Here is a 24,874-nt window from a genome sequence, read left to right as displayed (position 1 = left end):
CATCCTTGTGGGAGGCTTATGTCCCCGCATGGAGAGCTGGAGCTGATAGAGAGAGCTCATCCGAACTCTCCCCGGATTCAAACCTGCAACCTGTTGGTCTTCAGTCCTGCCGGCACAAGGGTTTAACCCACTGCGCCACCGGGGGCTCCTATCCAGGATAATAATGATGAAAGATTGTGGGAGTTACAATCCAACAACTGAATCTCCACTTGCACCCCATCTTTGCTCTGCAGCCCTTGATGACTGCAAAGGAAGAATGGCAGCACTTCAGAAATATACCTTATGACCTACAATATATTCTTTACCAGTGGCAAACCTTCTCTGCTGTTCAATAAGGGTAGAATCAATAAAAGCAGCATTTCTGCTTTCCCTAGGAAGCAGCTTTTCCTTACCGGAATTCCTCCACAGATGCTTTCATTCAGCACGGTCCAGTCAACATATGCTTAGAGCCCCAAGCTGGAAAGCACAATAGACAAAACCCAGGAAAAAGAGAGACTTGCCAAGACAAATAGTTGTTTTTAGAGCAGTGTGCTGCTGTGTATATGTATGCTTCACTCAGTTAATCCATACACAATTTGAAAATAATACATGGGAATATGCTGTGTGACTGCTATTCCATGCAAATAAGTCCTTGCACACTAGAAACATGCAGGCTTTGGGGTATGTTGTATGCTGATATAGTATCACATGTAAAATTAAAGTGATCTTTGAGAGTTAATGTTTATGCAAATTGGCATAGTATGCTCTATGGAGGACTATATTGCTCATTCTTATTCTCATGTTGTCCTCTGTTGATATTCACACACCCAGAGGCAGGGCCATTCAAATGAAATTATTGTATTTTCTGATGTATAAGACTACTTTTTAAGCCAGGAAAACAGTTGCACCTGTCAAGTAAGATATTTAGGTACCACTTATGCGGGGAGGCTAATTTAACTAATTTATGACGCTATAAAATTTTCAGCAGGGTGCAAAAGAATGAGGAAGTACTCCATCAGTGTCACAAGTGGATGGTGAAGCGACAGCTCCCCCAGTGGCTGGAATTCAAAGCATACCCTCATGAAGCTGCAAAGTCTGTGTGTCTGTCTAGATATGCTGTGTGTCTATGGAACTGAATGTTTGTCATGTATATGTGCATTGTGACCCACCCAGAATTCCCTAGGGGTGAGAAGGGCAGAACATAAATATTGTAAATAAATAAATTTATACTGCAAGTTAATATTATATTAAGGAATAGATAGTAAGAGTAACGCCAACATTTCCCACAATTATTACATTTCCACTATCATATGAAAGCAGCCTACCCTACATTATCTGGGAATGATGGGAATTGTTGTCTGCCATACCTGGAGAGCACTAGGTTGGTGAAGACTATAAGTAAGGTAAAGGTTTCCCTTTGATATTAAGTTTAGTTATGTCCAACTTTGGGGGTGGTGCTCATCTCCATTTCTAAGCCAAAGACGTCTTCAAGATCATGTGGCTGGCATGACTGCATGGAGTGCTGTTTCCTTCCCACCGAAGCAGTACCTACTGATCTACACACTTTTGCATGTTTTGACTTGCTAGATTGGCAGAAGCTGGGGCTAACAGTGGGAGCTCACCCCACTCCCTGGGTTCAAACTGCCGACCTTCCAATCAGCAAGTTCTGCAGCTAAATACTATATAAAGCATCCACCTTCTCTTCTTGAAGCTTCTGAAGGTATTCCCTGCAGATGCACATTACTCTAATTGCATATAAAAGAATGCTAATTACAAAATCCTAGCCAGAATTAAATCTGTGTTCAACGTGGCTTTTTCCCTAGTAAACGCATTTAGGATTGCAGCCTCAAATATTCATGGTTTGGCTTTTATACGGTGAACCAAATTGTTTGGCTCTAACAAAAATATTGTTAAGCATCTCTCATTTACACAAAAGGCCTGGATTTCCGGAACAGAATTGAATCCTCTTATGTCTGGCATTAAGGACCCAAGGTCATCTCCAACATCCAACTGCAGTACTTACAAAGTTAGACACAGCTGAAACATAAGGAGGCACTACGGAAGGTGTTCAGCGCCTGTATTGAAAGACTAATATCCACATTTTTAAAAAATCGCATTTTGGTGTCTCTTCATAACCTTCACTGCCGAGAGACTGAATAATACTTCCTGCCTTATCTGACATTCAACCGTTCTTTAAAGGATATTTCTATAGATATCTAAACTCATTTTTAAGTTCAATCAGGCATCTTCATTGAATGAGAAACACAGCCTCTAAACAAACCTCACCAAAGCAAGCAAAAGGCTTTCTCTGGAGGATTTCATCATTCTAAACTCTGACATTTTAAAAGTATTTTGTGAAAATAAATGGACACTTGGCAGCAGCCTCAAAAGAACAGCGAGGTGCCTGTGGATTCTCTAACCTTTCTTTGCATCGCGTGGAAAGAGTACTTCTTCCTTCTCAGATGCTGCCAATGGCCTTAAAAGGAACGCTACCTTTATTTTAAATATAGTGAGATTTCACAATCATATAGATTGTACTGAGCCTCAGAAAGCCTTTAAAGAAAACGTGCCGTGTCAATAATTCAATATATATAAGGAGTACTGATTTTGGTGCGAACGCATGGTGCATGCGGCTCATGCCTTGCCCAGTAGTTCAGCATGCAAGGCCATGATAGGATGAGGGTAAAGCATTAGAGTATTCTTGCTGATCGCTGGTGAGTCACAGCCTCAGTGGATTAAGATATAACGTCTCTTAATGCAAAATGACAGGCCGGTCTTTTTCTTTTTAACCAAGTTCAAAATAAGGTTTCAAGGATCCCACTAAGGTAGAACCAGCTTAGCCTGTTCTGCCACATTAATGATGTCAGTCTAGATAGACGGTGCAGATATCAACTTTTAGAAAAGAAATGACTCAAACTAAAGAGTCTGCAAATTAAATGCAAGGCACTGTTTTACCAATACATTTAAGTTTGACCTACCATATATACTTGAGTATAAGCCGAGTTTTTCAGCCGTTTTTTAAGGCTGAAAAAGTCCCCTCAGCTTATACTTGAGTTAAGGTTATTTATTATTTTACTTTGTTGTTGTTGTTGTTGTTATTATTATTATTTTACTCTATTTATTATTATTTCATTTGGTACATTATTTTACTGTTATTATTTCAGTACATTTACTATTTTATTCTATTATTATTAAATTCATTATTTCTCTCTATTTATTATTGTTATTATTACATTTATTATTTCTCTCTACTTATTGTCATTATTTCATTTATTATTTTACATTATTATTACATTAATTTTACTCTATTTATTATTATTATTACATTTATTATTTTACTGTTTATTATTATTACATTATTTTACTGTATTTATTATTGTTATCGATAATAAATTAATAATACAATAAAATAATGTAATAATTAATTTTACTCTATAATTAATATTACATCTATTACTCTATTATTATTATTGTTATTATTATTACATTTACATTATTTCACTCTATTATTATTTTATTACATTTATTATTTTACTCTATTTATTAAATGTGCGTAAGCACATTTTAATTGAAGAAGGTTAGAATAATGATTTAATCAGAGTTGGAGAGTCTTATCTTAAATTACAGTTTTATGTAAATATTCAAGAACATTTAACCTATTGATGCCTCAATTAATGTAATTTTATTGGTATTTATTTTTATTTTGAAATTTACTAGTAGCTGCTTCATTTCCCAACCTCGGCTTATACTTAAGTCAATACATTTTCCCAGTTCTTTGTGGTAAAATTAGGTGTCTCAGCTTATATTCGGGTCATCTTACACTCAAATATATACGATGAGTCAAATGTGATTTCAGTCACATACACTGAATAGTCTCAGGTAAGTCTCTCTCTGCCTGGTATGTCTGGCAAAAAGAGCATAGCAATATTAACCTTATCTTACAGTGTTGTGTTGAGCATTCATTAGGAAATATAAAATACTGCAGCATTTAGGAAAGTGCTACAGTATATTAATCCTAATTCCTTCTACTTTGTGAAAAGTGTTGTGTTAATCCTAAATATAATTACTGAAGAACACCTTATCTTTCTATATGTTATTAACTACTCAGAACAACCAGAATGCACTATCTTTGTCTATCCCCCTTACCCTCTCAGCCTATTTTATCACTGCACATTAAAACTATTAGATCAACAAGAGCCCCTAGTGTCGCAATGGGTTAAACCCTTGTGCCAGCAGGGCTGCTGACAGGTCAGCGTTCGAATCCAGTGAGAGTGGGTTGAGCTCCCTCTGTCAGCTCCAGCTCCCGTGCGGAGACATGAGAGAAGCCTCTCACAAGGATGGTAAAACATCAAAACATCCGGGAGTCCCCTGGGCAATGTCCTTGCAGACAACCAATTCTTTCACATCAGAAGCGACTTGCAGTTACTCAAGTCACTCCTGACACAACCCCCCCCCCCCAAAAAAAAGTCAAATGTGCAAATGGGTGATGCCTCTGTGGGTCAAGTATTATGTGAGCATTAGTCAAAGTTCTGCGGTTTTAAAATAAAATCAATAAATGATAAAGATGCAGTCATATAGAACTTTAGTTCATTTAACCAGCAAAATCTGTTAACACCCAAAATAGTGATTGAACTGCTTTTTAAAATAAATATAAAAAATAGTTGCAGTGCGAATCGTTTCTGTTCAGAGTTCTAGTTTAATGATCTGTCAATTAGCCAGTTGCGGCCTCTTCTGCAGCATCAGGAAGCGACACTGCTGATTGTTTTTTCCACAAATTACATCTAGCTTTCTGTTTTGACATTGACAGCAGTACTCACAATTGAGTACAAGTATTTCCTCTACCAGCAGCATTCTTGTTTTGCAATCAGCACTACCTTTATCCCTTATCCCTATTTTGCAAACTTTGCTTCAATAAAGCAATAATTGTTTAACAAGAAGTAATTTTGTGTTGTCAAAGGCTTTCATGGCTGGAATCACTGGGTTGCTGTGAGTTTTTCGGGCTGTATGGCCATGTTCCAGAAGCATTCTCTCCTGATGTTTCACAAACATCTATGGCAGAAGTTGTGAGGTCTGCTAGAAACTAGGCAAGTGGCGTTTTTATATCTGTGGAATATCCAGGGTGGGGAGAAAGTTCTTCCTGAAACAGACAGATATATAAACCCCACTATTCAGAGAAGCAGATGGTTCCTTTTTTGATAAGAGTTAAGATACACTACTCACTTTGATTCGAAAATAAATTGACCCAGATTTTCTGGGTTGATTATTTTTACTAAAATTTCTAAACATATACACGAATATAACTATGTAGGGTACTTAGCTTTCTCAACTTTCTGAAGCTACTGAGCACTACTCTCCTGATATCTCCCTCCCTTGTGCTTTTCTTCCCGTTTATTTCTATAAACCGTGTAAACTTCAAGCAAGCCAACATCTCTCTTGTGCTTTGCAGTGGCCTTGGCTACAAACCTGTTGATATTCACTTGCCAAGTTCATTACTAAACACAGTGATAGTCCACAGAAGCATTGTAACTGTGGAGCAGCAGAACTGTTTCCTTTAAAGAAGAAATACAGTGGAACATGGATTGTCAAAGGCTTTCATGGGCGATTTGCTGGGTAGCTCTGAGTTTTCCAGACTGTATGGCCATATTCCAGAAGCATTCTCTCCTAACGTTTCTCCCACATCTATGGCAGGCATATTCAGAGGTTGTGAAGTCTGTTGGAAACTAGGCAAGTTCTAAGCGGTTTGGGATCCACCTATCTTCATGACCGCATTTCCTTCTATGAACCTAAATGAACCTTCTATGAACCTTCGATCTTCTGGGGAGGCCCTTCTCTCGCTCCCGCCCTTGTCGCAAGTGCGACTTGTGGGGATGAGGGAGAGAGCTTCTCTGTGGTGGCCCCTCGGCTCTGGAACTCACTTCCCAGAGAGATTAGGCAAGTGTCCACCCTGGAAGTCTTCAGGAAGAGCTTAAAAACCTGGCTGTTCCAGTGTGCCTTCAAGGAATGAACAACAATCCCTTACTTTTGACCAAAACCTACATAAAATGTCATTTGATGCACTTTATCTTACCCTTTCGTGAAATTAAACCCCATTGTTTGTCCCACCTGAATCTCCCTCCAGATATACCACACTACTAATCTCACCTAGGGTTTTAAAATTTTTAGCCTTTGCAATTGGCCCAGCCCACCCTGTTCAATTACTGTTATTTTATATTGTATCTTGTGTTTATTTTGTATTATTCTTTTATTATTTTTATTATATTTTTATTTGATGTATTATCGTATGTTTGTATATTTGCTTTGTTGGGTTGCCCTCATGTTAGCTGCCTTGAGTCCCCTTGGGGAGCTGGTGGCAGGGTATAAATAAAGATTATTATTATTATTATTATTATTATTATTAATTAGCATTAATTAGCAGTGGAACATGCTAGTAACTATGCTCACAGCCCATTTGATAGGTAAAAAACCCACAGGTTGTTTGATGGTTTTTTTCTTTTTGCAATAGTTATATAGATTCATATTTTATATCTAAGAAGACAATGAACAGTTTTACAGGTACACATAACAGAAATTGAACTCCAAATTAAAGCACGCAAAAGTCGCTAAAGGATTTGTAAAATTAAGTATGACTTCTTTCATTAAGTCACATGTAGGAGCTGATAAAAAATCTAAAATTCAACTCAAGATGATACTATCCAAAATTACTTTGTTAATGTTTAATATATTAGGAAATATCCAGTTGTAAATAATGAAATTCTCAGAAGTGGTCCTATACAAATCTGAGAGGGAACGTGCAGCTTGAACCTATTCATATTTACGCAGAACTCAGTCCCACTGTGTACTTTGGGGACTGGCTTCTAGGAACATCAATCTTCAATTCCCATGTGACATCACATTTTTGAGAGTTCAGATAAACACATGACTAAAATATTTTCCCACTCTATTAAAAACATGATTTTGCAGCTTTCAAAGGCAGATGATACAAGATTCAAGTCTCACTTGCAAGCAAAACTGCTAGCTGCAGTAAAGGCTGCTGACTGGAGAGTTAGCAGTTCAAAGCCACAAGCTGGGGTGAGCTCCCGACTGTCCACACTAGTTTCTTTCAACCTAGCTGTTCAAAAGCATGAAATGTGAGTAGATCAATAGGTAACGCCTTGGCGGGAAGGTAAATGGGCACCCCATGCAGACATGCCAGCAAAAAGATCAGAGATGTCTATGGAATAGTAGACTCCTTGGCATGGAAAATGGAACAAGAGCACCTCCCCATGGCCAGAGTTGAGCATCGCCTCCAGATGCCGGAGATGAAAAGGGAAAGGCCTTTGCCTTATCTGTGTATTGCATGTCACTGTTTGTTGTGTAAAAGGCATTGAATGTTTGCCTTATATGGGTACTGTAATCCGCTCTGAGTCCCTTTGGGGAGATAAAGCAGAATATAAATAAAAATGTATTAATGTTTTATTTATTTAGGACATTTATATGCCACCCTTCTCACCCCGAAGCGGCTTACAAGATATCTATACATACAATATATTATATTATTAGCATAGTACAATATCAGTATTAAATGTTACTATATTGTACTATACCATTATATTGTAATATTATTAGTAATATTAAATGCAATATAAATATATAATTATAATATCATGTTATTATAAGTATTATATTAGGAGCCCCCGGTGGCGCAGTGGGTTAAACCCCTGTGCCGGCAGGACTGAAAACCGACAGGTCGCAGGTTCAAATCCGGGGAGAGCGCGGATGAGCTCCCTCTATCAGCTCCAGCTCTTCATGCGGGGACATGAGAGAAGCCTCCCACAAGAATGATAAAACATCAAAACATCTGGGCTTCCTCTGGGCAACGTCCTTTCCGACGGCCAATTCTCTCACACCAGAAGAGACTTGCAATTTCTCAAGTCGCTCCTGACAAGACCAAAAAAAAAAGTATTATATTGCATTACATAGTATTATAAATATTATATGTATATACAAAATTTAAATTACATTACATTATATTATAATAGCACAGGAGACAAGGTGGAACTGTCCCCTGGCCCCCTCTCTTTCCACTCCGGCCAAAAGCAGCAACATACCATGCAAAGAACTAGGATTCCTGGACACCTACAATTATTTAATACTGGAAACTTGAAAAATTGTATATTACAGAAAAAATGTAAATTACAAGTTGAGTATCCCTTATCTGAAATATTTTAGGGGAAATATTTTAGTTTTTTATACATTTTGGCATACCTATACTTGCGTTTATGTACATAATTAAATGTGTAAATTTAGAGTCAATAATTGTGTGCTATAGATACCTTTTCTAACAAGAAAATGCAGTTTTCAGATTGGGCGAGGCAATTATTGAGGTGACAAGGTTATCTAGTGGGGAAGGACACATCGGAATTGTTCCCCATATCAAACCTGTCATTACAGGTGGTTTAAAATATCTTCTCAGTTGAGAATCGTTGTCACGAGGCTTTTTACAAATGACCTGAAGATGGCTTTTGCTGCTTGAATGAAGCTAGAAGTGTGCATTCAAGGAGACAATGCATCAGTAAGCCTCTTGATTTCGCCTGGCGTTCCAGCCTTGATGCTGAAGTTGAAAAGACCTACTTTGCAACCATTTTCTGGGATGCATCATCAATGCGATCCTCAACGTTTACCACTCCTTGCAGCTCCTTTTTTTAGCAGAGATATCACTTTTACAGAGAACATCACAAATATTGCATGTAATTACTGAGCAGAAAATGCTAATGAAAGTACAAAAATCTTATTTTTCGCCTCGACCACAAATTGTATATGAATGTTAGCACACAGTCTCTCACACCTCCAACGCACCTTATCCCAGACTTGGAAATAAAATATCCTGATTAGTTGTCTGCTCTACAGTTATCTATGATAGGTATTTGTGGCAAATCAACAGCGTAAAGGAAAAATCAAATAAACTTGTAAACTAATTTCATGGTATACTGTTCCCCAGGAAGACACTCGGATCCCTAGGAAGTAATTCTCGCTGGCCGCAGCCAAACACATGAAGGCAAAATGAGATGCTAAGTGGCCATTCTGTGCTTGGAACTCTCCACATTCTTTAACTTTTCAAAAGCCGCCAGTGCAAGGGAGGTATGTTGACCTTTTGCCCTATTTCAATTCCTTGAAAGCCAATGGGGATCAGTCCAAGAAATCGGCAGAGAGGCAAAGGGATCTCCGCCTCAATTCCACACAAAACATTTCCCAGTAGCTTTTCATCAGAAGGAAAAGGAATCGCAGAAATCCTTAGTTTACTCTTGCCCTGAGCACTATTTCTTTACTCTACTTATATCCCTTTCTAAACAGAACAGTAAAACAGTACAAACGCATAAAATAAATGAAAACGTTGCAAATACAATTCAAAAACACACCATTAAAGGAAAAATGTAACATCTATTCAGTTCAACATCTTTTCTGCAGGAAGCCTGCCTCATCAGTCAAACTAACCTTCAGAAAACACTTTCTACTCCGTAGACTTTAATCCACCAAATACCATTGGTATAGATCAGCCCTTCTCCAATGGTTTCTAAATACAGCCAGTTAGAATTCCTTAGCTAAGAAGGCTACTACTGGCTGTGCTACCTAAGGATGGTGGCTGTTGTGATACAATACTTATTTATTTAGAACACTAGCCGTACCCTGCCACGTGTTGCTGTGGCCCAGTCTGTGTATATGTGTTATGTGTGTGTATATATATTCGTGTATATGTGTGTTTGCATATATATGTGTGTGTGTTTGTGTGGTTTTGCGCCTGCCACACGTTGCCGTGGCCCAGTCTTTGAATATGTGTTTTGTGTGTGTATGTGTGTGTATATATATGTATGTGTGTATATTTGTGTTTATGTGAATATATGTGGTTTTGCATATGTATTACAGTGTGTGGCCCAGTGTGTGTATATGTGTTTTGTCAGTGTATATGTGTGTGTATATATATTTGTGTATATTTGTATATATATATATGGTTTGCGCCTGCCACACGTTGCTGTGGACCAGTCGATTTATATGTGTTTTGTGTGTGTGTGCATATATATGTGTATATATTTGTGTTTATGTGTATATATGTGGTTTTGCACATCCATTATAATGGCCCAGTCTGTGTATATGTGTTTTGTATGTGTATGTATATATATTTGTGTATTTGTGTGTTTGTGTATATGTATGTGGTTTTGCGCATGTGTTGTAATGTATTTTTTGTTTTTTGGTTTTTAAAGTCCCTTTCATTGTGTTTTTCTGTGTTTTTCTGAGTGATGGCCACTCGTTGGCCTGATAGGTGTATTGTGTCCAAATTTGGCATCTATTTGTCCAGTAGTTTTTGAGTTATGTTAATCCCACAAACAAACATTACATTTTTATTTATATAGATTTATATCCTGTCCTTCTCAACCTCCAAAGAGGGACTCAGGACAGCTTCCAACAGGCAACTATTCAATGCTGGCGCAATATAATAACATAACATAAAATACAATTAGCATACATTAAAAAGTTATAAATATACATTAAAACAGTTGGCTGGTTCAAATTGTCGTCCAAATCAGTCCATTGCGGTTGACTAAAGCCTTATCTTCACCAGTAAATCAGTCTATTTTGTGAACGCTTGATCCCACAGCCAGGATTTGAGTTTCTTCTGGAAGATCAGAAGGGGTGGGGCAGATCTAATCTCATAAGGGAGGGAGATCCATAGCCGAGTGGCCACCACAGAAAAGGCCCTCTCTCTCGTCACCACCAAACATGACTGCAATGGCTGTGGGACCGAGAGCAGGGCCTCGCTGGATGATATTAAGGTCCTTGGTGGTACGTAAAGGGAGATACGTTCGGATAGATAAACTGGGCCGAAACCGTTTAGGGCTTTATAGGTTAAGACCAGCACTTTGAATTGTGCCTGGAAGCTAATAGGCAACCAGTGGAGTTGGTGTAACAGGGGAGTTGTACATTCCCTGTATCCTGATCCCGTGAGCAACCTTGCCACCGAGCGTTGGACTAGCTTAAGCTTCCGAGCAGTCTTCAGAGGCAACCCCACGTAGAGTGTGTTGCAGTAATCTATTTGGGATGTAACCAGAAAGTGGACCACTGTGGCCAAGCCAGACCTTCCATATGAATGGCATCCTATGTTAAGTGGTAAAAATACATTTACATCATCAAATCACTGTTCCACGTGTATATATATCCCAAGCATGTTTGGTGCATGAATTTATGCACCAAACATGCTTCTGCTAAGGCCCTCTCCATCGCAGCAACCCTCCCAAACTGCTAAAACCGCTAGCTGCAGGCAAAGCTGCTGACCAAAGAGGGTTAGTAGTTTGAAGTCATGAGTTGGGGTGAGCTTCCAACTGTCAGCCTAACTTCTGCCAACATAGCAGTTCAAAAGCATGCAATTCGAGTACATCAACTGGTACCACCTTGGCAGGAAAGTTAAAGGGCACCCCATGCAGACAAGCCAGCAAAAAAAACAAAAACAAAAAAACAAAAAAAATCATTGGAGATGTCTACAGACAGTGAGCTCCTTGGCATGGAAAATGGACCAAGAGCACCTCCCTATGGCTGGAGTTGAGCATTGCCTCCAAGAACCGAAGATGAAAAGGGAAAGGCCTTTACCTTATCTGTGTACTATATGTCGTTCGTTGTGTAAAAGGCACTGAGTGTTTGCCTAGTATGTGTAGTGTAATCCGCTCTAACTCCCTCGGGAAGATAAAGTGGAATATAAATAAAGTGTATTATTCTTGCTAATAGCATGTTTACTAATACTCAAAATACTTCATGTTAATACTTAATGTTAATTTGCTTGCTTGTCCTCACAACAACCCTACCAAAAAGGCCTTCCTTTCTGAAAGCAGCCCTTACAACAACCAGTCAGAAAAATACAATAGTTCACCTTAGATTGTCTTGGTTTAATATAGTTCCTAAACTACAGTTATTCTCCATAAAAGTTCACATAACTGTTCAATTTGTTTCCTCAGCCTGGTCTGTCAGAATGCTGTTTTCACAAGTTGCTAGCCATACAAATTTCAGAGGAAATTCTGCAATCAAGATTCTCAGCTATCCTGCATTTCACAAGGCGTACAGGTGTCAAAAACCTGTGATATATGGCCCCGTTTCAGTTTTACTCTGGCTTCCCATTTTTCACATCATATCAGCAGATATTTTCCCCCATACATATAGTTGTTCTCTGCCCATATGATATGAACAACACATTGGCAAGATGTTATTTCATCACTGAATTATTTTGTAAACTACTTCCATGGCATCCTGCCTCAAAAGCAGTCGGTTCACTGTTAAATAATTATTTTAAGGAAAGTGTTGTAGTACTGAATGATTATATTCATCAACAGCCTAGAGCGCAAGACTTTGCTTAGCTAAACATTATCATTTGGGATTGCAGTTAAAATCAACAATAATTAACATTTCTCCAAAGACATTACAGTTTTCTCTCCCCGAAAAAATCATATTATAGTTTTATAATATTCTGGATTGATTGAGATCTGCTACTATGCTTAAAGTGCAAACCTCAAGTCATATCCTTATAACATTCTTCGTCAACATTTCAGCACTCTCTCCTTACCACAAAACAAGCTACAACAACACTGAATATGTCTTCAGTTCTAAGACAGAAGTCATAACTCGTGGAGGAGCACATGGTTTGTGCACAGAAGATCTTATGTTCAATCTCTGGCCTCTCCGGGAAGAAGGATCGGGTACCAACTGATGGGAGAGATTACTGTCAGAAAACCTAGAGCCAGTTGCCTGGCAGACTATACAGTCTCCTACTGGTGGCACCAATATACATTAGTCATGGGCACGGTTAACGTTTCATCCATTTAATACACGTTTTCGTACCGTTTTGTTAATTTGGAAAGCACGAAACGGTACACCCCCCCTCTGGTATGGAAATATTCGTGAACTCAGCACTTTTATTGCTCTGATAGTATTGTTTTCATGATGTTATATTTTATTGTGATATGTTTCTATTTGGCTTTGTTTTGTTTTTATTTTATTGCATTACATTTTAACCCTGTGCTCTCTGGGCTTGTCCCTTTGTAAGCCCCGGCGAGTCCCTTTGGGGATACGGAGGTGGGATATAAGAATAAAGTTGTTGTTTGTGTTGATAATAATAATAATAATAATAATAATAATAACAATAATAAGTGGGAACAGTAACAGTTCGGTTGGCTGATTTTCGGCGCTCAGCTGGAGGCCCTGGCAGGCAATGGGAAGCCCACCCATTGCCGCCAATGGTCCGAAAATATTCGGTTTTTGGCCTTGGACAAAAAAGCTCATTTGGAAAGGCATCCGTTTTCAGGAGAGGTGCTCGAAAAAGGGCCCTTACGAATGAAACAAACAGAAACGGATTATGATTCTATATCTGTGGTTCTCAACCTGTGGGTCTCCAGATGTTTTGGCCTTCAATTCCCAGAAACCCTAACACCTGGTAAACTGGCTGGGATTTCTGGGAGTGGTAGGCCAAAACAGCGGGGGACCCACAGGTTGAGAACCACTGTTGTATACAAATGCACAAGACGAATATACAGTGTTCTCTCGAAAAGTGAAAATCCACGAAGTAGGGACGCTGTTGTTGTTCATTCGTTCAGTCGTTTCCGACTCTTTGTGACCTCATGGACCAGCCCACGCCAGAGCTCCCTGTCGGCCGTCACCTCCCCCAGCTCCTTCAGAGTCAGTCCAGTCACTTCAAGGATGCTATCCATCCATCTTGCCCTTGGTCGGCCCCTCTTCCTTTTTCCTTCCATTTTCCCCAGCAGTAGGGACGCTATATTTACTTTAATATTTATACATTATTTTAGTAATTATAAACTATTTTGAGTCTTTATAAACCCTCCCCACATACTTATACATTACATAACCCTCCTTTGAACGTGTTGTTCACGTAATCCTCGGCTCCAGCTTTATCCGTAGAAGCAGCCTCTCCATACAGACAAACGCTCTTAATTCCATATTGAAAAACCGTGAAACAGCGAGTCCGCGAAAAGCGAACCGCAAAGCAGACTACTGTACATGTACTCTATACAAACAGGGATACTTTCCTTTCTCTCCAAAATCATGTAAAGATGTCTTAATTGACTCCTCGCGTCTTTTTATCTGGCAGTGTCTTCTAGTGGGCACAATCCATTTAGGAAGGACTGAAACAGTTCACATCTAGCAACATTCACATGAACAGGCAAGGATGTAAAAACCAGTAGCAAAGTATCCCTATTTAATGCTCCTTCTTTTAACCTTTCTACAAGAAAAAAAAAACAGTGAAGAAGTTAAAAGTAAATGAAGGACTTGTAAGCCATGGTTCACATCAACATGGCCAAGAAAAATATAGAGTTATTAAAATAGCAAGATTTGAACATCTTAGATATTTTTAAAAGGCTTCACTGTAGTCATTACACACCTTATTATAGTTGTCGAAAACCTGAAAATGTACCCAATCTGCTCGCAAGGGCAACAAACCAAATGACAGATAACATTGTAAAGTTTTTTTTTCAAAATTCACCATTATGAAGGTATTTTTTATGCAAAATTGCCTCAGGATAATTAATATTTGCACTTCTAATATTACCGTCTTGACTGTCCAGAGCAGCTGAAATATTCAGTTGACGGTAAGAAACTTGACACTCCTGGTATTTCAAGAAGATCCCGTTTACTAAAAATGAAATGCTTCACAAAAGAGAGTCCAAGTATTCTAGCTCATCTGGCAGAGAGAGCTGGAGTTAATCTGAAAGGAGTGCCTCCATTCTCACAGGTAATGTGCTTATTTATTAAGCTTGCATAATTTATTTCAATTTCCTTTAGCATATTTTGGCTTATAACACCATTTTACATGCTCCTCAGTCACGAACATCTTGTGCATTTACCCTCTAGTTTTAGTCCTTGAGAAATTAGACTAATTTAAAACCAAGATTTAAAGCACTCTTTAAATCCCATTCAATTTCTGCAGAATTTATTTCATTAGCAAGGGGTCAATTGGAAAAAAAACCCTCAAGACAAAAGAAACGGATGCTGTTTAGAGCACTTTATATATATATATATGTATATTTCCAAAGGCAGAGGCTTCTAGAGGTGCTGGATCTTTAACAAAAAAAAACAACAACCCAACAACCCTGAGGCTAATTGGAGACATGTTAAGGGTATACCATTAACTCGGTTAATTATATTGACTGCATGTGGTTGATCCAGAGCTTTGCCATTAAGTTTAGAAACAAAGCACACGCTGCTGTCTAGGAACAAATGTGAAGGAGGCCAAATCCAGATATATTTTTTTCGTGTTAGGAGCAACTTGAGAAACTGCAAGTTGCTTCTGGTATGAGAGAATTGGCTGTCTACAATGATGTTGATGGTACAGCAGATTAAACTACTGAGCTGCTGAACTTGCTAACCGAAAGGTTGAATCCTGGGAGCGGGTGAGCTCCCATTGTTAGCCCCAGCTTCTGTCAAACTAGCAGTTCGAAAACATGCAAATGTGAGTAGAGCCTTCTAGGGGAAAGTAATGGTGCTCCATGCAGTCATGTGGGACACATGATCTTGGAGGTGTCTACAGACAACGCCGGCTCTTCAGCTTAGAAATGGAGGTGAACACCACCTCCCAGAGTCGGACACAAGTAGACTTAATGTCAAGAGGAAACCATTACCTTTTAAGGATCTTGCCCAGAGGGTGCCCGGATGTTTTACCATCCTGTGAGTGGATTCTCTCATGTGCCCCGTATGAAAAGCTGGAGTGGACAGACTGGAGCTCACCTTGCTTCTCAAATTCGAACCGCCAACCTTTCGGTCAGTAGTCCTGCCAGCACCAGGGGCTCCAACAATCCAAATAATGACCAGATATCCACATAAAGGGATATTCAACTTGTGTATTTGGGTCTCCACAGATCACAGATAACTAAATCTCATTCCTTTCTGGGAAGGGAATATACACAGTGAATATATCTTATCCAAAACAATTGTGAACAGGAAAGTGTTGGATTTTGGATTACTCGTTTAGATCTTTGCATACTGGCATATATGTAATGAGATTATCTTGGAGGAGGGACCCAAGTCGAAACACAAAGTTCATTTATGTTTCATACACACCTCATTTACGTAGCCAGAAGGTAATTTGAGACATAACGTTTTAAAAACAATTTTTTGCATGAAACAAAGCTTGCATCTATCGAACGGTGAGGAAGCACAGCTCTCACAATCTCAGCCACTTATGTGGACAATTGTGGACGGATTGGGGATCAGAGGTGCTCAATGTGCATCTCCAAAAACCCTCCCTGCCTTATATGAAAACCCTGCTCCTCAGGAATACCCCATCAGACACTGCAACGGGGAATCAATAAAAAGATGACTTGAAATGACAACAGAAAGCAAAGCTTTCCAAACGGTGCTGTGACACGTTACTGCAATGTGTATGTGTGTGTTGCGCAAACATACGAAGAAACCTCCAAGTCTGTGAAATAAGCAATACATCAAACACACATACACAAGCGTTTCATATGATGTCTTCATTTCATTATAAAGTATGTACAGAATGGCTTAAGCCAGGTATGGGCAAATTTTGGCCCTCCAGGTGTTTTGGACTTCAACTTCCACAATTCCTAATAGCCTCTTAGCTTGGGTACCTACCCAGCAATGCCCAAGTTATTTGAAAAAGGCATTGTTTGTTTTCGGATGTTATGAATGGACCCATTAGAAGCTGGTGAAGATCCATGGCTGATGGGGTTAGCAGTATCTGGATGTGGGTGAAGATACTGCAAATCAGATATTGCCCAAGCCTGGCTTAACCTCTGGTTTGCCAGTAAAACCGAACTACCGTGTCATGGAATGATGCGCATCGAAAAAAAGCTATGTAGCCAACATGAAATGTCAGGAAATTATAAGGTCAATTGGTTGAACAAAAAGTGTGTACCTGCGTTTCTGATTCAACAGGTTTCAACCCTGTTCAACAGTGAGTAGCCCTTTTTTAGCTATATCATTGGCCTATGGCATATGAGGAACTATAACATTTCCTGGCTTTTTGTTATTAGCTAATAATAATCTTTATTTGTACCCCGCCACCATCTCCCCGAAGGGACTTGGGGCAGCTCACAGAAGCACTCCAAGTGCCACATGCAGACAACAATACGTTAGGACAATAAGTATAATCAACAGCGTATAAAATTCCCATTTATAGAATTGTAAAAATTTGAAAAATATATAATCCCTAAAATACAGCTACCTATTTTGATGGCCAAATTTGTGTCCCTTTAACAACAATCTTTCTTGCACTATCTGTTGAATTTATTTTTGTGTAGAAGTACAGGCTAAAAAGAAGCAATAGGAAGTCTAACAAAGATCTGTTATCAGCACAGAATTCACACTGCGGGCTATTAATTATAAACCTGTTTTAATCATGCCCAAAGCAAATGTGACATTAAGAAAGAGGGACTTGTGGCAGCCATTTGGTACACTCCCCAAATCTTCTTTAAAGAAGGACCTAGGTACACTTTTTGTCTTTATGCAAATAGGTCCTACTGATGGAGTTAGGCTCATTTCTGAATAAATGTGCATTGTATACAATGCCAGGAATACCTGCTGAGGAGCAAATGCTTCGTATGCTACGGCGAGATGCCCTGGTTTAAACAAGATAGCAGCACAAAGACCCCAGGTGATTTATTTTCTTGTTTTCTTGCTTAGTATTAAATTTAAATGAGACTTTATATCATTGAAGTTAAAAGTATAACACTTGATGGATGACGTGAACTTCTAATGCGTATTTATGAGGAATGCAGACCTGGGCTAGCCAAATATTTTGTATCAACACAGGTTGAGCATCACTTATCTGGAATTCCAAAATACTCAAAGAATTGACTTGCTGTGATCTTTCCAGGCTGTATGGACATGTTCCAGAAGCATTCCCTCCTGATATTTTGCCCACATCTTAAATATATATAAACCTCACTTGTCTGTTGGAAACGAGGCAAGTGAGGTTTATGTATCTGTGGAAAACTTCACTCGCCTAGTTTCCAACAAACCTCACAATCTCTGAAGATGCCTGCCATAGATGTGGGCAAAACATCAGGAGAGAATGCTTCTGGAACATGGCCATACAGCCCGGAAAACTCACAGCAACCCAGTGAAAACGTTTGACAACTCAAAAAATTACAAAATTGTCCACATTGGTGGGTGTCATAGAGACACTTTTGCTTTCTTATAAATCAGTGTACACAAACATTATTTCATGCACAAATTGATTAAGAATCTATATAAATAAAAATGTAATGTTTGTTTGTGGGATTAACATAACTCAAAAACCACTGGACGAATTGACACCAAATTTGGACACAATACGCCTATCAGGTCAACAAGTGACCATCACTCATAAAAACACTGAAAACACAGCAAAAAAAGACTTAAAAAGCAAAAAAACCTACATTACAATGCATGTGCAAAAACACACACACACACAAACACACATATACACAAATATATACACACACATATACACACGCAAAACACATATACACAGACTGGGCCACAGCAACATGTGGCGGGGGACGGCTAGTATTGTATAAAACGAATATTGCATACAACACAAACAAATGTACTGTTTAGATTTGGGTCCCATCGCCAAGATATCTCATTGCGCACATATAGGTAAATATAGGTGCGCCAATATATGAAAAAAATCCAAACCCATAACACTTCTGGTCCAAATCAATACAAAAAGGGATATTCAACATGTGTATATGGGTCTCCACAGATCACAGATAACTAAATTTCATTCCTTTCTGGAATGAAACACAGCGAGTATATCTTATCCAAAACGTTTGCGAACAGGAAAGTGTTGGATTTTGGATTACTCATTTAGATCTTTGCATACTGGCACACATGTAATGAGATTATCTTGGAGTAGGGACCCAAATCGAAACACAAAGTTCATTTATGTTTCATACACACCTTATTTACGTAGCCTTAAGATAATTTGCGACACGTTTTTAAAACAATTTTGTGCACGAAGCAACGCTTGCATCCATCAAACCATGAGGAAGCACAGCTATCACTATCTCAGCCACTTGTGTGGGCAATTATGGACAATTTGGGGATCGGAGGTGCTCAATATGCATCTTCAAAAACCCTCCCTGCCCTATATGAATACACTGGCCCTCTAGGAACACCCCAACAGACACTGCAAAGGGGAATCAATAAAAAGATGACTTGAAATGATAACAGAAAGCAAAGCATTCCAAACGGTGCTGTGACACGTTACTGCAACCTGTATATGTGTGTTGCGCAAACATAAGAAGAAACCTCCAAATCTGTGAAACAAGCAAAAAATCACATATTTCTAAATATATATGTCTACACACATTCGAGCGTTTCATATTGTGTCTCTATTTCATTAATATAATGTATGTATGGAATGGCTTAAGACAGGCATGAATAAACTTCGGCCCTCCAGGTATATTGGATTTGATTGTGTTATGTTCCTGCACGACAGAATGGGATAAGAACTAATGTAGTTTGACACCACTTGTAACTGCCACAACTCAATGCTATGGAATCTGGGAGTTGTAGTTTGGTTGAACTACAACTTGCATAGCATCTAGCGAGGCCAAGGGAATATGATTCTTGGAAGTATGGCTTCCTTCTCTGAAGGGCTGCGTGGCCATCTGTTGGGAGGGTTTTGATTGGGTTATGTTCATGCATGGCAGAATGGGGTTTGACACTTGTAACTGCCCTGGCTCAATGTGATGGAATTTGGGAGTTGTAGTTTGGTCAAACTACAACTCGCATAGCATCGAGCCAGGGCAGTGGAATAGAATTCCTGGGAGGGTGGAAGTTTTGAAGCTGAGGGATTGCATGGCCATCTGTCAGGAGGGCTCTGACTGTGTTATGATCCTTCACAGCAGAATGGGGTAGAACTAATGCAGTTTGATAGCACTTGTAACTGCCCTGGCTCAATGCTATGGAATCTGGGAGTTGTAGTTTGGGCAAACTACAACTCGCATAGCATTGAGCGAGGGCTGTGAAAGTGGGTAGTGGAAGTTTTGATACCTGGGAGGGTGGAAGTTTTGAAGCTGAGGGCTTACATGGACATCTGTCAGGAGGGCTTTGATTGTGTTATGTTCCTGCATGGCTGAATGGAGTTTGACACCACTTGTTAACTACCATGGCTCAATGAGATGGAATCTGGGAGTTGTTATTTGGGCAGTAGGATAGGATTCCTGGGAAAGGGGAGGTTTTGAATCTGAGGGCTTGCATGGCCATCTGTCGGGAGGGCTTTGATTGTGTTATGATCCTGTGTGGCAGAACGGGGTAGAACCAATGCAGTTTGACACCACTTGTAACTTCCATGGCTCAATGTGATGGAATCTGGAAGTTGTAGTTTGGTCTGAGCATCGAGCCAGGGTAGTGGAATATGATTCCAGGGAAGGTGGAGGTTGAAGCTGAGGCTGCATGGCTATCTGTCAGGAGGGCTTTGTTTGTGTTGTGATCCTGTATGGCAGAATGGGGTAGGACTAAGGCAATTGACAGCACTTGTAACTTTCATGGCTCAATGCGATGGAATCTGGAAGTTGTAGTTTGGTCATAGCATCGAGCCAGGGTAGTGGAACAGGATTCCTGGGAGGGTGTAGGTTTTGAAGCTGAGGGCTTGTGTGGCCATCTGTCGGGAGGGCTTTGATTGTGTTTGGCTCCTGAATGGCAGAATGGAGTTTGACACCACTTGTTAACTGCCATGGTTCAATGAGATGGCATCTGGGAGTTGTAATTTGGTCAAATAGTATTGAGCCAGGGCAGTGAAACTCGCATAGCATTGAGCCAGGGCTGTGAAAGTGGGCAGTAGGATATGACTCCTGGGAGGGGGGAGGTTTGGAAGCTGAGGTTGCATGGCCATCTATCGAGAGGGCTTTGATTGTTTTATGTTCCTGCATGGCAGGTTGGGATAGAACTAATGCTGTTTGACACCACTTGTTAACTGCCATGGCTCAATGAGATGGCATCTGAGAGATGTCATTTGGACAGTGGGATAGGATTCCTGGGAAGGGGAAGGTTTTGAATCTGAGGGCTTGCATGGCCATCTGTTGGGAGGGCTTTGATTGTGTTATGTTCCTGCATAGCAGAATGGATTTTGACACCTCTTGTTAACTGCCATGGCTCAATGAGATGGAATCTGAGAGTTGTCATTTGGGCAGTGGGATAGGATTCCTGGGAAGGGGGAGGTTTTGAATCTCAGGGCTTGCATGGCCATCTGTCGAGAGGGTTTTGATTGTGTTATGATCCTGCATGCCAGAATGGGGTAGAACTAATGCAGAAGCTGAGGCTGCGTGGCCATCTGTCGGGAGGGCTTTGATTGTGTTATGATTCTGTATGGCAGAATGGAGTTTGACACCACTTGTTAACTGCCATGGCTCAATGCGATGGAATCTGGGAGTTGTCATTTGGTCAAATAGCATTGAGCCAGGGCTGTGAAAGTGGGCAGTGGGATATGACTCCTGGGACGGTGGAGGTTCTGAATCTGAGGACTTGCATGGCCATCTGTTGGGAGGGCTTTGATTGTGTTATGTCCCTGCATGGCAGAATGGAGTTTGACACCACTTGTTAACTGCCATGGCTCAATGCGATGGCATCTGAGAGTTGTCATTTGGACAGTGGGATAGGAGTCCTGGGAAGGGGGAGGTTTTGAAACTGAGGGCTTGCGTGGCCATCTGTCGGGAGGGCTTTGATTGTGTTATGATCCTGCATGGCAAAATGGAGTTTGACACCACTTGTTAACTGCCATGGCTCAATGACATGGAATCTGGGAGTTGTAGATTATATAGCAAGTGGTTGCGTGGCCATCTATCGGGAGGGCTTTGGTTGTGTTATGTTCCTGTATTGCAGAATGGAGTTTGACACCACTTGTTAACTGCCATGAGATGGAATCTGGGAGATGTAGTTTGCATAGCACTGAGCCAGGGCAGTAAAAGTGAGCAGTGGGATATGACTCCTGGGAGGAGTGGGGGGGGGGGGTTGGTTTTGAAGCTGTGGCTGCGTGGACATCTTGCGGGAGGGCTTTGACTGTGTTATGTTCCTGCATGGCAGAATGGAGTTTGACACCACTTGTAACTGCCATGGCTCAATGCGATGGCACCTGAGAGTTGTCATTTGGACAGTGGGATAGTATTCCTGGGAAGGGGGAGGTTTTGAATGTGAGGGCTTGCGTGGCCATCTGTCGGGAGGGCTTTGATTGTGTTATGTTCCTGCATGACAGAATGGGATTAACCCTGGGATGGGGAGGGGTCTCTTCAAACTCTTGGATTCTATATAATGAGTAAGGGGAGGGGGACATGATATGGTCCGAGCATGGCCCAATGGGGTCAGAGCCAGGGAAGGAAGCCGGCGGGCAAGGCATGGAGGCCGCTTTAGGAAGGAGCGAGATAGCCGCTTCCTGGGGCCTTTGCAACGCCACAGGCCTCAGCCGCCTGCAGGGAGGAGGAGAAGAGCCACAGCGGAGAGGCGCCCCCTTTTGGAAGAGGAGAGAAAGAGAGAGAGAGATACAGAGAGAGAGACACACACAGAAAGGGAAGCCAGGCAGGGAAAGCGGCGCGCGCTCCGTGCAGGAAGAAAGGCGCGAGCCCCTTCTCCCCTGACTCACCCGGGGACTGGGCTCTTCGGCGCGAGGCGAGAGCGAGGACCAGAGCAGCAGCAGACCCAGGAAGGAGCCCAGGAGCAGCACGGCGCGCAGGAGGAAGCCCAGCTTCAGCCGCATCTTCCTCTTCCTCCTCCTCCTTCTTCGCCCAGGCTTCTCCTCCTGCGCAGCGGCCGAGGAAGGAGACCCGAGGCAGGAGCAGCAGCAGAGGCTGCTTTCCCCTTCCTCCCTCTCTCTCTCTCTTCTCTCTCTCCCTCCCTGCTGCTGCTGCTGCTGGGGCTACTGCCTTCCCTCCTCTTCCAGCCTCCTCCTCTTTCTCTCTCTCTCTCTGGCGCCAAGCCCCGCTCTCTCTCTCTCTCCCTCTCTCTCTCTCTCCCTCCCTCCGCAGCAGCTTCACTTCTGCTTCTCCTCCTCCTCTTCTTCCTCCTCCTCTCCTCCTCCTTTTCCTCCTCTCTGCCTTCCTCAGCTGCTCCTTGCTCTGCCTGGAAATCGAAACCACAAATGCAAACTTTTTTTCCTCCCCCTTTTTAAAAATATATATATTATTTCCCTCCTTTTCCTTCTTTTCTTCCTTTCTCTCTCCTTCCTTATTGCTCCAACGAAGCAGGAAGTCGCCTCCAGGAGGGGAAAAAATAAAAGAGAGGCCTCCACGTGGCTGATTTACAGCCCTGCCAAAGGTGCCTTGCAAAAGACCAGGCTCTCTAGGCTGACTCTTTTATTTATTTTTTGCCTTCCTGTCTTTTCTTTCTTTCTTTCCTTTCCCCCTCTTCCACACACCTTTGGACACGTCTTCACCCGGAGGTGGATTTGCAAAAGAGCCAACCTCGCCCAAGCTGTGCAAATAAAAAGAAAGAGTAGCTGCTTTTTTCTTTCTTTTTTTTACCTTGCAATAGGTGAGAAAAGAGGATCAGTAGGATTTTCTGCCTGGCTTTATTTTGGCAGGGTTTGGTTTTTTGTTTTTGTTTTTAAGGAAATGTTACCGGAAACAAAAAATGTGGTCAAGATAATGCCAGTTAGAATCAGGCAGGCAAGGCAATAGCGCTTTAAACCAATTCAAGGTGCAGGTTATAACCCACAAAGCCCTAAACGGTCAGGGACCTGCCTATCTTCCCCTACGAACCAGTACATACTCTAAGATCAGCCAAAACCAAGGTCATAACAGCATCTGTTATAGAACTCCAATATTCTGATGACAGTGTCATCTGTGCGCATTCAGAAGAAGACCTACAAGCCACTCTAAACACCTTTGCAGAAGCATACGAGAAGCTCGGCCTGTCATTGAACATCGAGAAAACCAGTGCTCTTCCAGCAGTCACCAGTCAATCCCTCTCCAATACCAGAAATATAGTTTAATGGTGTAACATTAGAAAATGTAGACCATTTCCGCTACCTAGGCAGCCACCTCTCCACTAAAGTCAACATTGACACTGAAATACAGCACTGCCTGGTCCTCAAACACTGTGTTTGAGGACCAGGACATCTGTAGGGAGTCCCCCTCCGGGTGAGAAAAGCGGTATACAAATACTGTAAATAAATAAATAAAATACCAAGGTGCTTGTTTATAAGGCTATTGTCCTCCCAACCCTTGCAGTCCACGCCTGTAAGACGTGGACTGTCTACAGACGTCACATGCAACTCCGGGAACGATTCCATCAGAGTTGCCTCTGGAAAATCCTGCAAATCTCTTGGGAAGACAGGCAGACAAATGTCAGCATGCTGGAAGAAGCAAAGACCACCAGCATTGAAGTGATGCTTCTCCACCATCAACTCCGCCAGACTGACCACATTGATTTGCCCAATCACGTCAAGCCAACCCTGACTGGTTTAACTAATTTACGATGCCATAAAACCTTCCAGCAGTGTGCAGAAGAATGAGGAAGTACTCCATCAAATGATCTGGTATCACAAGTGGATAGTGAAGCGACACTTCCCCTATGGCCGGAACTGAGCATACCCTCATCAAGCCGGAAAAGCTGGAATGTTAAATTGCATCTGTTTGTCTATATATGTTGTATGTCTAAATGAGTCCCCAACAGGGTGAGAAGGGCGGAATATAAATACTTTAAATAAATAAATAAAGGAGGTGGGGTGTAAAAATCAATTTATTATTATTACTATTATTAAACATAACTTGGATGACATTAGCTTGGGTCTTCAGCAGGGAAGATGGAGCAAAAACACCGCCGCCGTGGCTGGAACCAAGCACAAGCCTCCAAGATGCCGAAGATGGGGAAAACCTATATAGAAACCTCTATCTACGTACAAGTGTCTGTCTTGTCAGTGTAT

At 41.0% G+C, this 24,874-nt stretch overlaps 1 protein-coding gene across 2 annotated transcripts in view; it reads right to left on the bottom strand.

Annotated features, from left to right (window-relative positions):
• The window catches only part of GALNT7 (polypeptide N-acetylgalactosaminyltransferase 7), a 97,922-nt gene extending 74,734 nt beyond the window's left edge, over window positions 1–23,188 (bottom strand). For both annotated transcript variants that reach the window (XM_060778706.2, XM_060778705.2), the window contains exon 1: window positions 22,595–23,188. In XM_060778706.2, coding sequence (XP_060634689.2) covers window positions 22,595–22,708 — 114 coding nt within the window. In that variant the 5' untranslated portion in view covers window positions 22,709–23,188. The remainder of the gene's footprint in view (window positions 1–22,594) is intronic.
• Window positions 23,189–24,874: the final 1,686 nt, after the last annotated feature.

Source organism: Anolis sagrei, chromosome 5 (assembly GCF_037176765.1).
Source record: "Anolis sagrei isolate rAnoSag1 chromosome 5, rAnoSag1.mat, whole genome shotgun sequence".
In the NCBI taxonomy this organism is placed as follows: Eukaryota; Metazoa; Chordata; class Lepidosauria; order Squamata; family Dactyloidae; genus Anolis; species Anolis sagrei.
Note: the sequence above shows the minus strand (reverse complement) of the source record. Positions and strands in the feature narration are given on the sequence as shown.